The sequence below is a fragment of the Felis catus genome, chromosome F1 (genome assembly GCF_018350175.1).
Source record: "Felis catus isolate Fca126 chromosome F1, F.catus_Fca126_mat1.0, whole genome shotgun sequence".
Lineage (NCBI taxonomy): Eukaryota > Metazoa > Chordata > Mammalia > Carnivora > Felidae > Felis > Felis catus.
The window spans coordinates 10,478,342-10,496,318 of NC_058384.1; the positions used below are offsets into that span (position 1 = coordinate 10,478,342).

The 17,977-nt window shown below is 47.0% G+C and overlaps 1 protein-coding gene across 6 annotated transcripts in view; it reads right to left on the reverse strand.

Moving 5' to 3' along the window:
- Window positions 1-17,977, reverse strand: part of ADCY10 (adenylate cyclase 10) — a 76,677-nt gene that overhangs the window by 20,327 nt on the left and 38,373 nt on the right. For 5 of the 6 annotated variants that reach the window (XM_045049448.1, XM_045049451.1, XM_006942654.4 and 2 more), the window contains 5 exons: window positions 12,836-12,964; window positions 11,344-11,622; window positions 10,941-11,231; window positions 1,667-1,736; window positions 1,180-1,411 (listed from right to left, as the gene is read on the reverse strand). In XM_045049448.1, coding sequence (XP_044905383.1) covers window positions 1,180-1,411; window positions 1,667-1,736; window positions 10,941-11,231; window positions 11,344-11,622; window positions 12,836-12,964 — 1,001 coding nt within the window. The remainder of the gene's footprint in view (window positions 1-1,179; window positions 1,412-1,666; window positions 1,737-10,940; window positions 11,232-11,343; window positions 11,623-12,835; window positions 12,965-17,977) is intronic. The other variant, XM_045049450.1, reaches the window with a different exon arrangement.

Below are 17,977 nucleotides of genomic sequence, written 5' to 3' on the forward strand. Positions count from 1 at the left end.
TCCATAGGGGCTCCTGGGAAGCTCGGTTGGTTCAGTGTCCGACTTCGGCTCAGGTAATGATCTTGCAGTCTGTGGGTTCAAGCCCCATGTGGAGCTCTGGGCTGACAGCTCAGAGCCTGGAGCCTGCTTCAGATTCTGTGTCTCCCTCTTTCTCTGCCCCTCTCCCACTCGTGCTCTGTCTCTCAAAAATAAACATTAAAAAATGTTTTGATGCATTTTTTTGATGCTGCATATATATATGTGTATATATGTATATATATGTATATACATGTATATGTACATGTATATGTACATGTATATATATGTATATGTATGTAGATATGTGTCTATATATGTATATATATATATATATACACACATAATATGCCTGGGGACTTTCATCTTTAACATAAATCCTGAGAGCACTGGGGCTTACTAACATTCTTAATGATTAATTTTTACATTTTACAAACATCTCAGGTTCGAGGGTCGATTAGGCTGCTGTGATCAGAAGCAGCCATAAATGTGGAACAGACCAGCAGCGTGGCCTTGACCTGCAGGCATGTCTGCTCAGGTACCTGAAGCTCTTTCTGAAGCTGGCTGAGTCAGAGGGGCATTTCCTGAAGTGAGTTTATGGAATGTTCGTCTAGCCAGCTGCTCTATGAAAAGAGATCTAAGGTTCCAAGAAGTTTGAGAAACGCAGTGTGCCCCAGAACCGGCCTGACCCTCTGGGAGTTTTCCGCGTATCCTGACATGGTAAGGCCCGGAAATATCTGCGGTCAAGAAACCTATTTGGCCTGATGCGGCTCAGTGCTTCCCAAGTCACTGAAGAGCGAATTCGCTTTATTTCATTACACACGCATCACATCCCCACGCTTCAGGGGGTGTGTTGCCCTAGACTGTTATTTACAACTATCCTGGAGAAACACCACAGCGTTGGGTCTAAAGGTATGTGTGATAATGTAACGCAAGTTCCGCAAAGACCAAAGTGGGCGAGCTCCTTGGTTCTCCTTTTCATTTTTCAATCTCAGGTCCTTTCCCTCCTAAGCAATGTGATTTTCACAGGAAAGAGGTGCTGGCAGGTAATCAAGAGCATGCAGTAATTCAAAAAGCCCCTTGAATTTCCCTGCAGGCTCTGTGGTCTCAGGCTCGGTGGGGGAGGGGGGGGGGTGGGCGGAGATCTGGGTTGAAACACCTTACCATGTAATTATCACCCAAGATGAGATAAGCGGATGCAATTTCTAGAAAGTAATATAAGGCTTTGTTGTTTTCTCCCAAAGCCAGGAAATGGTGGGCCAGAGGCATGATGACCATCTCTAGGATCTCCTCACACTGGCAAGACTCCAGAGGGATGATGTCTTCCTCGGATGTCCTCATTTTTGTTATAACGATGTCGAAGAAACTCAAGATCTTTTCTCTTATTTCTTCAGGACTGTCCAAATGAGACATAAATAGGAGTCGTAACTTAGAGGCACACTGAGCTTTTGATAGGAAACGGTCTTTAACAATGAAGAAAAGAGCAAGACAAGAAGACCTACCGTGGATGCTGCGGACGCAACTCACCAGACACACACACGCCGACACTTCCGCACTCGCACCTGAGAGGTCCCGAGAACTGACCCAACGATCCTGAACTCAGTGACAACGGTCTATGCCCTACCTCCTGGACAGTTACACACGCCCGTACCTGAGGTTTTCAGCAAATAGCTCAGATTTCTTAGGGGTCTCTATTTTGGAGAAGGTGATCTCTTCTTCAGCTAGAAAATAAACAAATGAGTCGTCTGGGTCGCGAAATGTTCCGTGTGGCAGAAATGTCTGGCGTCCATCCCAGACTTGTTCCTCTCTCACTACACACTTGCTGACCTGCCAGGAACCACATTTCCCAGCCGGTCTCCGTTTCATCTTAGGTGAATCTGCATAGATGAATTTAAAATGGAATGATGGCAGAAGTAATATCGGGTGCCTCTGAGCTGAGATGGTTTGGTGTCGTCTCCACCCTTTCCTTCCACAGGAAAGCAAATAATCGTGAGACGCTAAGGGACAGCAAAAGGGCAAAACGGAAGGAACCTGGGTCCCTGGCTTTCAAATTACTGGCGTGCATGTAGGGAACCCACCCGGATGGAAATTTTAAAGACAGTGAGGCAACGTGAGCCTTTTGTGAGCTAAGGCGAAGGCTAGGGGTCTGAGGGTACAAAGGAGGGGAAAGACCGTTTGCTGTGTTTGGAAAACAAAAGTTGCCCTGTTATGCAGATAAGTTTCCCAGGTAAGGAAGAATCTCCGTCAATAGCTCTCTTCCTGTTAAAGCAGGCAGTTAGTTGAGGGGCTGGCGAAGAGCTTTTTCCCAGCCTGCTGGGTTTGGATTGCTTTTAACTCAAAATAATGTTCATGTTGGGGCGCCTGGGTGGCGCAGTCGGTTAAGCGCCCGACTTCAGCCAGGTCACGATCTCGCGGTCCGTGAGTTCGAGCCCCGCGTCGGGCTCTGGGCTGATGGCTCAGAGCCTGGAGCCTGTTTCCGATTCTGTGTCTCCCTCTCTCTCTGACCCTCCCCCGTTCATGCTCTGTCTCTCTCTGTCCCAAAAATAAATTAAAAACGTTGAAAAAAAAATAAAAAAAAAATAATGTTCATGTCAAAGTGGGCCATCTTGGGGTGAATTGCCCTTGGCCCCGACAGTGTTAAGGCGCTGAAATGTTGGGGTTTATTATAGATGATGATCGTATCTTAACGAATTTATCCTGCAGCAACTAAAACGATTAATTAACAATCTGTCTGTAGTGGAGAAGCGTAGACATTGAAATGTATACCCCGAAGGCAGACAACCTTGAATTTAAAAAGCTTCCGTCTATCCCGACTCCAGGAGAGTGGAGACTTCCGTAATGATCTTAAAACAGAAAACAAATGAGGATGATCGGATGTAGCCACGTCTCCCTGTAGGAGGAAGGAGGAACCGTAGAGAGGGGAAGGGACTTGTCTCAGATCATCTGTTAGGGATGAAATAAGACCAGCACCTAGGTCTCCTGGCCCCAGAGGAAATGCATCAGTCTACAGGACGTGGGGGACAAAGGCAGAAGGAAATGGCAGATAAAATTAAATTTCCCTGTCACCTGCAGCCCACCGACACATACCTGAGGCCGGCAGTTTCTCCGGGAACTCACTACTGTCTTAACGCTAAAGCTTCGCTAGAGGGAAAAACAACCTCAGTCTGACAATAGCTAGGCCTCCCGTGTCCTGTGAGTTGCCTTTAGCATATGGAAATCTCATCGGAAACTTCCCCTGGACTTTACCCCTGCCCCCATCTCCCCATAGTATGTAACCAGTCTCTCCTCATGGTCCCGGGGCAGCTCTTTCTGCCCAGAGGTCCTGTCCCCGTGCTTTGAAATCACCTTTTCGCACCAAAGAATGTCTTCAAGAATTCTTTCTTGGCCATCGGCTCCGGACCCCCACGAACTTCCACTATTATCTTCTGATTTCTAACAATGCAGTTTAAGCCCCTAGTCATCACCTTCCTTTGAAAAGCCTTCTGTGCCCTTGTCGCCGTAGATCTAGTGTCCCAACCGTAGATCTAGTGTCCCAACCATAGATCTAGTGTCCCAACCGTAGATCTAGTGTCCCAACTCACGGGTGCCCTGTGCCGACCTCGGTCACAATCCTTTTCACACCGTGTAAGGAAGAATTTGCCCACCTCCCCTCCTACGTTGCCAGTTAGTGTATTTCTAGCGACCGAGAGCTGAGTAAATTGAATTAGGCCTCTTTCCTTGTACTCCTCTAAAACGGTTCTCGTGGAGGTTACGGGTGGCTGCCGGTGGCCACCATGCGGCCAGAACCAAAGGTCACGTATTTGTCTACATCTTATCACATCTCTCAGCAGCACTAAATACAGCTGACCGCTCGCTCCCTCTTTTCGCCAGCTTTTGGAACAACCATTCCCCTGGTTGCTTCCTTCATTGGCTGCCCACTTTGCTGGCACCTACTCCTCTGGCAACATTGGTAAGCTTCGGTTTGGTCCTGGGCCCCTTTCTCTATACACATTTTTCCTGGGTAATGTCGTCTGCCCACGGCTATAAATTCCATGCATATGCCAATGACTTTCAATTTTTTAATCGCTAAACCCTGACATCTCCCCTTAGCTACAGGCTCATATACCCAGATGCTCCCTTGGCAACTTTTGTCTGAATGCCTAACAGGCATTTAAAAATTAATATGATCTGGGGTGCCCAGGTGGCTCAGTCGGTTAAGCGCCTGACTTCGGCTCAGGTCGTGATCTCAGGGTTTGTGGGTTCGAGCCCCGCGTCGGGCTCTGTGCTGACAGCTCGGAGCCTGGAGCCTGCTTCGGATTCTGTGTCTCCCTCTCTCTCTGCTCCTCCCCCACTCATGCTCTGTCTCTCTCTGTCTCAAAAATAAATTAACATTGAAAAAAAAATGTTTTAATTAAAAAAATTTAACATGATCCAAACAGAACTCTTGAATCTCTCTTCCATAAGCCTATATCCACCTACGTTTTCCTGATCTTACTAAGTCTCAGCGCCATATATCCGCTTTCTCAAGGCAAAAAACCTAGGCAGTGTTCTTGATTCTTTTCTTTCCCTTATCCCCATTTAGCCCAACAGGAGGTCCCATTAACTTTACCTCAAAACACACCTGAAGTGTTTACTAAACACTTCTTCACTAAAGTGCTGCCCTAGTCCACCACCAAATTTTATCCGGACAAGTATGAAAAATTGATCTCCCTTCTAGTCCTATCCCCTTAATCTGTTTTCTACAGAGAAGGCAGAATACGCTTTTATTTATTTACTTTAATTTTTTTCAGAACAAGTTTTTAAAAACATGACTCAGGGGCGCCTGGGTGGCGCAGTCGGTTAAGCGTCCGACTTCAGCCAGGTCACGATCTCGCGGTCCCGTGAGTTCGAGCCCCGCGTCGGGCTCTGGGCTGATGGCTCGGAGCCTGGAGCCTGTTTCCGATTCTGTGTCTCCCTCTCTCTCTGCCCCTCCCCCGTTCATGCTCTGTCTCGCTCTGTCCCAAAAATAAATAAAAAACGTTGAAAAAAAATTAAAAGATTTCTGTGGCAGAAACCGTTGCTTTCCCATCTCAACTCCATTTTCCCTTTTCTCCTTACTAATAGAACTCAATTCTACTCAGGGCAGCTACTTCCTTGCAACGGGATAGAGCCATGTAAGTTCTCAGTAGGACTTCTAGAAGAGTCCTTAAAAGGGCATGGGCATCCTTTTCATTTCTTTTGGTTTCTCTTCCTCTAGTCTTAAATGCAACCATGATGGTTGGAGCTCCAGCAGCCATTTGTGGACCAAGAGTTTCTGAAGATCATGAAGCCTTTATACGAGTCCCAGAGATGAGACAAACATTTTACATGAGAGAGAAATAAATTTAACCGTAAATAAATTTAGGTCATTCCACCTGGGTCCTTGTTACATACACCCCATACTAATTCTAATTTTAATACATCTCCAGTGTGTTCCAACTCCCTTAAAAGAAAATTCAGACTATTTATCACGGCCTATAAGGACCTTTTATGGTTTTATTAATTAATCTGTTTATTGTCTATCATCAGACTTAATGAAAATTCAAATATATGAGAGTAGGCACATGTCTCTCATTTTTATCTTATTTAAAAAAAATTGTTTTTTAGTGTTTATTTTTGAGGCAGAGAGAGACAGAGCATGAGTGGAGGAGGGGCAGAGAGAGAGGGAGACACAGAATCCAAAGCAGGCTCCAGGCTCTAAGCTGTCAGCACAGAGCCCGACGCGGGGCTCGAACTCACAAACCATGAGATCATGACCTGAGCTCAGGTCGGACGCTTAACTGACTGAGCCACTCAGGCGCACCACACATCTGTCACTTGTGGCACGATACCCCTGGTACTTAGATCACTGCCTAGCACATAGTAGATACTCAATAAATATTTGCTGAATAAAATGCACATTTGTTGAAAAACATAAAAAAGAAAAATAAAATGCTATTCCTCCATCAACATCTACACACACACACACACACACACACACTCACACACACATATATTTTTAAAGTTTATTTATTTTGAAACTTTATTTAAAGTTTATTTTATTTAATTTTTAAAGTTTATTTATTTTGAGAGAAACTTTATTTAAAGTTTATTTATTTTGCCCCACACACACATGGGGGACAGAGAGAGAGAGAGGGAGAGAATTCTAAGCAGGTTCCGTGCTGCTAGCACAGAGCCCAACATGGGGCTTGATCTCACAAACTGTGAGATCATGACCGCTGAAGTCAAGAGTCGGACGCTTAACAGACTGAACCACCCAGGCGCCCTGACATCTGTTTTTTTATGTTTCAAATTGTAATAGTGATAGAAGGAGATGCAGAGACAACCAATATTGGCTAGAAAAGGAAACAAAGTTGGGGAGGGGTGCCTGGTGGCTCAGTCGGTTGAGCATCTGACTTGCTGATTTTGGCTCAGGTGATTTCACAGTGAGTGAGTTCAAGCCCCAGGCGGGGCTCTCCTGACAGTGTGGGGCCTACTTGGGATTCTCTCTTCTCTCTCTCTCTCTCTCTCTCATTCTCTGCTCCTCCCCAACTCTATGCATGTGCGTGCTCTCTCTCTCCCTCTCAAAATAAATAAATAAACACGAAAAAACTTTAAAAAGAAGAAATAAAGTTGGGGAATACAAGATACGGTTTTTGTCGTTATATCATCTACCCCTCAGGTGAATCATATTATTTATTGTTCTCAATTTTCTTCATATATGAAGGAAATATTTTATTAAAAGTTCCCTACTTCAAAGAGAAGATGTCAAAATCGAAAGGAAAAAACATAGGGGCGCCTGGGCGGCTCAGTCGGTTGAGCTTCCGACTTCGGCTCAGGTCGTGATCTCACAGTTTGTGAGTTCGAGCCCCGCGTCGGGCTCTGTGCTGACACCTCGGGGCTTGGAGCCTGCTTCGGATTCTGTGTCCCCCTCTCTCTCTGCTCTTCCCCTGCTCACATGCTGGCTCTCTCTCAAAAACAAATAAAGATTAAAAAAAAAATTTTTTTAAAGGATAAAATATACACAAAATGCTTGTAGGTTCTCAGAGGGAGAAAAGCCAAGATATCACTTGCTCATCTCGGGGTTTCAAAGACCTGGAAATAAGACCTCAGCTTCAAGGTGACAGATTGAACTCTTTTGTTTCTCTCCTGTACCTCCGGGTCTACGACAATTTTACCCCATTAAAATGAGAATAAAATACATTTTATTTTATTTTATTATTTAAAAAAAAAATTTTTTTTTTCAACGTTTATTTATTTTTGGGACAGAGAGAGACAGAGCATGAACGGGGAGGGGCAGAGAGAGAGGGAGACACAGAATTGGAAACAGGCTCCAGGCTCTGAGCCATCAGCCCAGAGCCCGACGCGGGGTTCGAACTCCCGGACCACGAGATCGTGACCTGGCTGAAATCGGATGCTTAACCGACTGCGCCACCCAGGCGCCCCAAGAATAAAATACATTTTAAAAGCACAAGCCCACAATGTATAAATTAGAAGGGATCAATTCCTGTCTTGGGGCCTTTGTGCTGTCTATCCACTGCCTGGATGCTCTCCCTCACCAACCCTGAGACAAAATCCTCACTTCCTTCATCTTTCTAGGAATCTCACCTCTCAATGAAGGCTTCCCAATGGCTCTACATTCCTAATCCCCCTGGCCCTAACTAATATTCTTTTCAGTTTTCTTCCTTGGGATGGGATTTACCCCTTGTGACATCCTATAGATTTTACTTCTTTATTAAATTTTTTTCTCCATCGTCTGCTTCTCCACAAGAGAATGCTCTTTTTTTTTAAATTTATTATTTTTGTTATTTTTAAAACAATTTTTTTAATGTTTATTTGTTTTTGAGAGAGAAGGCGAGTGAGTTGGGGCAGAGAGAGAGGGAGGCACAGAATCTGAAGCCCGTCGCGGGGCTCGAACTCACAAGCTGTGAGATCATGACCTGAGCCGGAGTCGGGCGCTCAACCGACTGAGCCACCCAGGCACCCCTGGTGGATGGGATTTCAACACGTTTGGAAGACAAAGGAGCAAGAGGAGTGGTCATTGATGAAGTAGGTAGAGCGACCTGAAGGACGGAGCCCCGGAGAAAGATCTTTGGGGATCAAGGCTCATGAAAATAACAGCGTTCAAGAAGGACTTGAGGACAGAGAGAAAATTGAAAAGAGAATCAACTTCCTCCCTCTCTAATCGACACCTAATGCCATGTCTTTGAACCTCTTCCAATTACAGCTGACCTTTGAACAACACAAGGGTTTTGGGACACCGACCCCTCCCCACCCTCAGCAGTTGAAAATTCACACATAACTTTTGACTTGCCAAAACTTTAACAGTCTACTGTTGACCAGAAGACGCCTTACTGATAACCTAAAACTGATTACCATATTTCTGTTTTCTGTATTATATACTGTAGCCTTGCCATAAAGTACTAGAGAAAAGAAAATATTATTTTTTTTAATTTTTTTTAATGTTTATTTATTTTTGAGACAGAGAGAGACAGAGCATGAACAGGGGAGGGGCAGAGAGAGAGGGAGACACAGAATCTGAAATGGGCTCCAGGCTCTGAGCTGTCAGCACAGAGCCCGATGCGGGACTTGAACTCACAAACCGTGAGATCGTGACCTGAGCTGAAGTCGGACGCTTACCGACTGAGCCACCCAGGCGCCCAAGAAAAGATTATTTAAAAAATCATAAGAGAAAATATATTTGTAGTACTGGACTGTATTTATTGGAAAAAGATCTGAAGTGAATCTGCACAGTTCAAACCCATGCTGTTCAAGGGTTAACTGTATGTCCTTCACCGAGTATTATCTACAGGCATAAGGTTCAAGGGTAATGAATAGAGGACCCAATCACGACAGACAGGATATTATCAAGAAGACATTGCAAAAAAAAAAATTATCCTAGAAACTTGAGGAAAAATAAACTTTCATTAAGAACCGTATTCACAGGGGCGCCTGGGTGGCTCAGTCAGTTGAGCGCCCGACTTCGGCTCAGGTCATGATCTCACAGTTCGTGGGTTCGAGCCCCGCGTCGGGCTCTGTGCCTGGAGCCTGCTTCGGATTCTGTGTCTCCTTCTCTCTCTGCCCCTCCCCCGCTCATGCTTGGTCTCACTCTGTTTCTCAAAAATAAATAAAGGTCAAAAAATTTTTAAAAAATTAAAAAAAAGAGAACTGTATTCACAGTATATTACTTGGTTCTGTAATGAATAGCATTTATGCGGTCTTTGTAAGGATTTATCTAATGATGACAATGTATGGGGATAATGATAATGGGGGAGAGGTCCTGAGGAGGAACGGGGACAGCGGTAAGTCCTCACCCTGGCCTGCTGTATCTGTTGGCCACAGTAGGAAGAAAACAGATAACGTCAGAATTTGAGTTTTAAACAAGCTGTATAAACACACCATTTCGTATATGGAGGCAATGACTGAAGAGAACAGTTAAGTCAAGGTGTTTGTCCCTGAGAAGTACTATCGAAAGCGTGTGGGACACTGGGTCTTGGGATCATTGTTTCTGTCGTAAAACTTAAAAAAAATTTTTTTTCAACATTTATTTATTTTTGGGACAGAGAGAGACAGAGCATGAACGGGGGAGGGGCAGAGAGAGAGGGAGACACAGAATCTGAAACGGGCTCCCGGCTCTGAGCCATCAGCCCAGAGCCCGACGCGGGGCTCGAACTCACAGACCGCGAGATCGTGACCTGGCTGAAGTCAGACGCTTAACCGACTGCGCCACCCAGGCGCCCCTCTGTCGTAAAACTTTTCGGAAGTTTTTTTTCTGGTCACAGAATCGCCGGAGCAAAACTGCTGAGTTAGAGAACCCCCAAAATGAATGAAGATGCTTTCTCCGACGACGCTAGCAGCCTGCTTAAAACCAACCGCTCGGATTGACCCATTGCCTGCTGCCAGCTGGTTCCTCGAGTCCTTCTTAAAGGTGATTATGGGGCGCCTGGGTGGCTCGGTCAGTTAGACGTCCCACTTCAGCTCAGGTCGTGATCTCAATACTTGTTGAGTTCGAGCCCCGCGTCGTCGGGCTCCGCGCTGACAGCTCGGAGCCGGGACCCTGCTTCGGATTCTCCGTCTCCCTCTCTCTCTGCCCCTCCCCTACTCGCGCTCTGTCTCTCTCTCCCTCAAAAATAATACATAAACATTAAAAATAAATAAATAAATATTTCTTTTGTAGCTACTCTGTGCTGGGCACTTTCCACACATTTCTTCCCAGTGTGTAATATCCACAAAAGATAGGAATCCTGCGCTTTTAAGCCTCTGGTTTCCTCACCGGGTTTAGCCACAGTCGCCAAGGCTTTAGCTAAGACATGTAGCCCACCAGTTCTCCCTGGTCACCCACGAGGGGGGCTGGAATTGGGGGTTGCGACCCTTGGCCTCACATCCATCATGCCTACGGTACCAGAGTCCTTGGTCCCTTTTGCCCCTTGAAACCTGTGTTTCCCCAGATCGCGTGGCTGACTTGCGCTATCGGATGGTAACTTTCTCACTTTTGCTTCACAGATGCCCTTGAACCCCTGCCCTGAGCGGGAGCCCCCTTTTCTGGCACCCTGACCCTATTAGCCCTGCATAATTCTACCCCACTCGCATTCTTTCTCCGCTGGAACCTTGTTTCAGACCTGACAAAGCAACAGCATTCTTGCCTGCTGAGAAACGCTCCTCCCTCTTGCTCCTGTTTCTGCTTCAACGTGTGAGACCCGGCTCCCCGACCCCCCCCCCCCCCGAACCTTCTATTCCATCCCTTGGTGTGAATTAAGCTGGGTCAGCTTTATCCCTCTGGATATTTTCCTTTGAGCTCTGGTTGCGCCCCGTTTCACCAGAGTCCTGATCCCCAAACCCCCTCTGACAGTCTCACAGCAAGACGGTTCCCGCTGGACTCGGCCGCCCCCGCGCCCCCCTCTCCCTCCCCAGGGGTAGTTAGAACTAACGGGGAATAAAGTAAGTCTTACTTGTAAATCCGCGGGACTTGGCCATCTTCTTAATAGTATCCAGGTCCAAAGTGTTGAGCCGAATGTCCACCGTGAAGTGGTGACAGGGGATGAAGTCGCCGCTTCGGCAGTGGTCACACCTGTGGGCATTTTCCTCTAAAAAGCGGGCACACTTCAAGTGCATGGCTTTCTTCTGGTCCTTCAGCCACAGCTCATAGGCCGTCTTCTGCATCATAGGCCTGCAGAATCGGATGATGTGGCACTCGATCACCTCGCTTTCCAGCTCGCGGAGCTCTTCCTCCTCACCGTGGGCTGGGACGAACAGAAAGGCGGCGGATCAGCCCCCCCCCAGCCCCGCTACCTCGCACGTCAGCCCTCTGACCGGGCAAAGAGGAGATGTGGGTTGCCTCCCGGATCTACTCACCCAGCCCCTCGCTGGGCTGCAGAGACAGGGAGCGATAGTTGACCTCAAACGAGGCCGCGTTCTGTCTTAGAGCCATTCGGAGCTCCTTGCCGTTCCGGAAGCAATCGAAGATGTTGGACTCCACCAGAGTGGCCAGGGCCTTGATCATCATCTTCATGTTCCAACAAGGGAGAACCTCGAACAACAGCTCCGTGGTGAAGGTCAGGCCGATAATGGCCGCGCATCTCACCAACATCTGGTGGGAGAGACTCATGCTATCCAGCTGAACCAGAGAGATTTCTGCAGGTGAAAAGCCACACAGTAGGGAACCAGTCACTCGTCCGGAGCAAATACGGCCCACGGGTGGACAGCCGTCCTGCTCTGCCGTGCTCGCTTCACGCAACCCCGGCCATGCGAAACCAAATGAGGGATCTGCCTGGTGTCTACACCACAGAGAGCATGCGCTGGGGGGTACGAGAGAGGCGGGTGCCGGCGTCTGAAACACGCCCGGCATGACGGCCCGATCGGCATAAGACTGAGGTCGCGGTGTTCTGATCTGGTGCAAAAGCGTGACGGGGTTTGTGAGGAGAGGGGAGGTCACGGCGGGCCACGGTGGTCGGAGGTGAGAGCCTGTCATCCACGAGCTGGGTTGGCCTCTCCAGCGGGCCCTTGTCTGTCCTCGTCACTGACTCACCCTCCTCCCAGCAGCAAGCCTCCTCTCCACCTGCCCAGAGACCCCTTCTTTCCTGTGACAGCCTATTACTACCGCCTCTGTGCTCACGACCAAGTGCCAGAGAGCTCTGAGCGCGAATCCTGGCTTCTCATCTAAGCCCAGGTGTCATGGTCACATGGCTTCCCGAACATTTCTACCAGGATGTCCTGCTATTACATCACCTGCAGTGGGACAGAATCTGCATTTCTCAACTTGCCCACAGAACACCGTAGAAGGCAAGCCAGTCCACCTTCCTACTTTGGTAGACCTAGCGGAAGAAATGATGCTTTGGGAAGACTGAGGACCTTGAGGTGTCCCTAGGCCACCCTTCAAAACCTTTTCAGTTATTTATAGATGGCATGGGTTGGAGCCCAAGTCACACCAGAACGTTGCTTGAAAGCCATTTTTCTTTAAAAGAGTAATAACAGAGCTTGGATATAAAGTCCACGCTCGTCATGTCTTTTAAAAGTAAATGGCAGCAAAAGCTACAGGATTAGATTTTCTCTCTCGTTCCGTGGCGTTGGTTTAATGAAAAATGCATTACGCTTCATTCTTTCATGCGGTTGAACAAAACTTTGTTCAAGTCGGCTTCCAGAAATTGCACAGAGGAGCAGGTAACTCTCCAAATTAGAAGCAGGGAGGCGAAGCCCACCGTGGAGACTTCGACTGCCCGCGGCAGCACAAAACAGACAAACGTCATCAGTCTACGATGACCTTCCTTTCTCCCTTTTACGCAGTTGTCCTCGAGAACGAAAAAGGGGAGTCTAGGTCCTGGAAAACGAACATGCAAATTGTCTTTACCTTTTAATGATGCTGGAGGTGACAAGTTTTTCAATATGACACCACTAGCGAGGTTACAGACTTCCTCATTTCCCTCCTCGTTACGGAGAGTAAAAATATTTAGTTCCTCTGTTGGCCTACTAAAATTCTCTACAGGGGGAGAACAAGGGAGAAAAGTTGAGAGTCATTTTTCTGTTATCTTGATTTTCCAAGAAACGTCAAGAGGGATCTTACGACAGTGCACGCAGAGACGTGTGTTGGCTCGCCAAATATTTTGGAATACTGTTTAAGCGAACTCATACGTGAAAATCGAAATGTATTCAAAACTGTTCTGCAGCCCCCAAAGGATTGGCAGTAACTATCAGAAGTCTTCTGTGGTACATGCGGTTTACAAAAAATCTGATTCAAAGATTATCAGGACATATCTCATGGTGACATATATTTGCACGCGCGTTCAAATATCCACACTCAGATGCAAACCCATTCTGTGGGAGACGACTTGACTCACCGCATGTTCATCAGAGAGAGATTGTTTAAAATGGTGAGGCTGGGGGTGCCTGGGTGGTGGTGACTCAGTCGTTAAGTGCCTGACTCTCAGTCCAGGTCATGATCTCATGGTTCAATGAGTTTGAGTCCCACGTCGGGTTCTGTGCTGCTGGTGCGGAGCCTGCTTGGGATTCTCTCTCTCTCTCCCTCTGCCTCTCTGCCCCTCCCCTGCCCTCTCTCTTGCTTTGTCTCTCAAAATAATAAATAAACTTAAAAATTTTTAAATGGTGAGGCTGGATCGTAAACTTGCTTAGTAATTTTGTCTCCTGCTACTCTAAAATGCATTACTGACTTACCCTTCAGTCATTCATATAACGCCTTCATAGTAAGGCATGGCGATATGTGATGTGGAAATATGGAGGTGAACATAGCTAAGTTTCCAGTCTCCTGGAGAGATAAGATATGTACGCAAGGAGCTAACTTTCCAGGCAGTGAACAGGTGCCAGGTGAGTGGGCTCAAAGACCGTCGAGAGTTCATTATCAATACGGTACAGACCCTTTGTGCACCATAGCCTGTGAAGGCTGTAAATGTGAATAATGCATGCTTCCAACCGCCATGAGCTCAAAGTCTACAGAAACAGAGAGGTAAGTAACTAATCGTCATGCCAGGACAAGGGACCTAATAGCTAAAAAAGCAAGGAGTACTATGTTGTGAGAAGGGAGAAGAAAAAATGATTCAGTCTTGGATTCAGAAAGGCTTCATGGAGGAGAAAGTATTTTGATTGAATCTTGAAGGATGAAGGGGTTTTCCATTGGAAGACGGGCGATCAATACGAAGGCACAGAAGCCACAGGGCACTCGGCAAGTCAGGGGAGTGTAAGGAAACCAGGACAGCTGAACCCTAGCGTGTGGGATGCTGGAGTGCTACCGTGGGACATGTATTCGGGGAGACGGTTTGGAAGCAGAGTGTGGAGGGCGCTGAATGGCACACTGTGAAGTTGGGACTTTATTCCGAAATAAAGGGGACCTAGCACAGGTTTCCGAACAGGGGAGAGTAGTGATCGGCCAGCTACTTTTAGGAAAGTAACCCTGGACGTGGGTATGGGAGGAACAAGAGAACAGGAGAAGGAAGACGGGGTAAGAAACGGTAACAACGGGCGATCAAGAAGGGATGGTGGGTAGGACTAGGTAGTGATACTGTGCGGCACACCAACGAGACGGAGGAAATGGGTCTAAGCAAGGTAGTGATGGCGCTGAGACATGAATGTTGCCAGCAGTCAAGCGGGGAAATACAGGAGGAGGTGCAGTATGCGGGGTGGGGGGAGGGTGATGCATTTAGGTTTAAGGAGGCAGAGTTCGAGGGGGTCTGGAAGATGATCCAATGGGCAATTGGGAATACACCGTCTGGAATTAAGAGCGAGGCTGTGGTTGAAGCGCGCACACACACACACACACACACACGGAAGCTAGGGAGTAGATGAGTAACTGGCCAACACCTGGGGAGAGAGAGCTGCAAGCTAGCAAGGAAGAGGGCTAAGGAACGTGAAGAATGCTGTCATCGCAGGAGTAGACCCAGGGACAGGAGACCAGCTGAGGGCTGGTTGGGGGGGACAGGAAGAGTTCAGAAGCAGGGAGGGGCGGTGCGAGTGTGTTTGAGTACATTAGGAGCAGGAGAGTGGGGTTCAAGGGCACGACTCGCTCCGTGCTCTTTTACGCGTGTTCATTTCCCTTTCTAAGACCTAGCAACTGTGAGACCTGTTCTTTCAATCACACCACCCGTACCAACTGAGCGCCGCCAGGGTACTGGGCATTGTTCTAGGGTTGAAGATTCAAAAGCGTGCCAGATGTCCTGCCTCCCAACGCTTAAATTCCAACAATGGTAGGGAGACAACGAACAGTAGATAAATAAATTGATAGGACAATGCCATCATGCGATTTAGCTGTCTGATGAAATAAACCCAGTAACAGAGGGTGCAGGTCAGGGAGGCTTTCTTTTTTTTTTTTTTTTTAATGTTTATTTATTTCTGAGACAGAGAGAGACAGAGCATAAACGGGGGAGGGGCAGAGGGAGAGGGAGACACAGAATCCGAAGCGGGCTCCAGGCTCTGAGCTGTCAGCCCAGAGCCCGACGCGGGGCTCAAACTCACGGACTGTGAGATCACGACCTGAACCAAAGTTGGACGCTTAACCGACCGAGCCACCCAGGCGCCCCTGAACGATCTTTGAAGAGTCACCTTTTTTGGAAAGGGGTCTTCACAGACACTGAATAAATGTTGAACAAATAAACAAATATATACGAGGCAGGAACCGTATTGCTCTGTAGTATTCATGTTTACATACGGTCTTTGATTAACTCACTGGTCAATATATCATTGTAATGGACTTACCTAAAAATAATGACTGTAGCATTCATTGTCCAACTGAAAATCCATTACCCTCCTAACATAACTTTGTCCAGAAAAGCCTATTCTGACTTTTTTTTTTAAATTTTTTTTAACGTTTATTTATTTTTGAGACAGAGAGAGACAGAGCATGAACGGGGGAGGGGCAGAGAGAGAGGGAGACACAGAACCGGAAACAGGCTCCAGGCTCCGAGCCATCAGCCCAGAGCCTGACGCAGGGCTCGAACTCACGGACCGCCAGATCGTGACCTGGCTGAAGTCGGACGCTTAACCGACTGCGCCACCCAGGCACCCCAATTCTGACTGTTTTTTAATCATGATGACCCAGAATGGAAGGGGGGGGGAAGCTTTCTTTTAAAAAGCAAACTTAAGTCTCTCACTCCTTGAAAAACAGACCTCTTAACTCTGATCCTGCTCTTCTCAGACAACTGTCGGTCTCATTTCTCCTCTAGATGTGACTCTGCTGGCCCGGTGGCCCTGTGATCATGCAAAGTATGAGAAGCAGTGGAATATATCATCTCAAGATGGTACTGGTTTTCCGCCTACATGCTCACCCTTACATTTGTCTCGGAGGAAAAAGTTGTCGTTCCGCAAGCTTAGCAACATTAAGGTGCACAGTGCTTACAGCGATAAAAGCCACTACTCGAGACTTCCACTTCCAGAAAGACGGAGTAGACACGTTTTCATCTATTCCTCCTGTTAAGAACAGCTGAAAGCAAATATAAGAAGACTGGCTAGGGAGCTTGGGACGCAAGGAATAACAGAGTGGTGAGTTTCCTGAGTTTTTCTTTCTGTCTTATGTCCCGGTCTTGGAGTGAAGAATCTTGCAACCCAGAAACAGCCAGGATTGCAAGCAACAGCCTACTCTTTCTGCCAAAGGACCGGGAAAGGGGCAACTAGCAAGACAGAAAACTTTTGGGCAATAACCATTTTACTCCAGCCAGACAAAAAAAACCCAAACCCAAAAACTGTAGCCCACTCGTGCTCCCACCAGCTCCCACCAGCTCCCCTTCAGCACAGCCTGAAGGATGAGCCTAGATTTCCATCCCAAAAGCTGAAAGAGAAGAACCATCAACCCGGAATCCCGTATCCAACACAGATATCGTTCAGGAATGAAGAGGAAATCAAGGTAGTCTCATCTAATAGGAAATTAAGACAACCGGCAGCCAGCAGACCTGCCCGAAAAGAATGAGTAAGGGACGTTCTCTGAACAGAAAAGAAATCATAAAAGAAGAAATGGAACATCTGCAAAGAATAAAGAACAATGTAAGCAAACATTTGGGGAAATACGATAGATTTCCCTTCTTAAGTTTTCAGAATCAGGTTTTCAATGTGAGCAAAAATTATAACAACTGCCTTATGCAGTTCTAAATGTATGCAGAGAACAATTTTAAGGTAAGTGAACATAGATGGTAAAGGAATGTAAAGAGGGGTACGCTTTCTTTTTTTTTGTTGTTAACGTTTGTTTATTTTTGAGACAGAGAGAGACAGAGCATAAACGGGGGAGGGTCAGAGAGAGAGGGAGACACAGAATCCGAAACAGGCTCCAGGCTCTGAGCTGTCAGCACAGAGCCCGACGCGGGGCTCGAACTCACGGACCGTGAGATCATGACCTGAGCCGAAGTCAGACGCTTAACCGACCGAGCCACCCAGGCGCCCCGAGGGGTACGGTTTCTAACCTTAACTCAAACTGTTAACGGGGTGATACCAGTAGGCTGTGATAACATATGCTATATGACGTAATAGCTAGAACAATCATTAAAAGTCTATACAAAGAGATAGCCTCAAAAATACTGTAGGTAAATCAGAATTCTAAAGAATGCTCAGATAGCAAAGGGAGGCAGGAAAATGAGAACCATAACATGGGGAGAGAAAAGGAAACTTTTCTTAAAATGGCAGACTTAATGGGCGCCTGGGTGGCTCGGTCGGTTGAGCGGCCGACTTCGGCTCAGGTCACGATCTCACGGTCCGTGGGTTCGAGCCCCGCGTCGGGCTCTGTGCTGACAGCTCGGAGCCTGGAGCCTGTTTCGGATTCTGTGTCTCCCTCTCTCTGCCCCTCGCCCGTTCATGCTCTGTCTCTCTCTGTCTCAAAAATAAATAAATGTTAAAAAAAATTTTTTTTTAAATAAAGAAAAAAAATAAAATGGCAGACTTAAGCCCTAACATATCAATTACTGCATTAAATCTAAATGGTCTAAATCTACTAACTGAAAGATAAATCACCTGAGTATATTTAACTACATGCTGTATACAAGGAATTCACTTCAAATATACT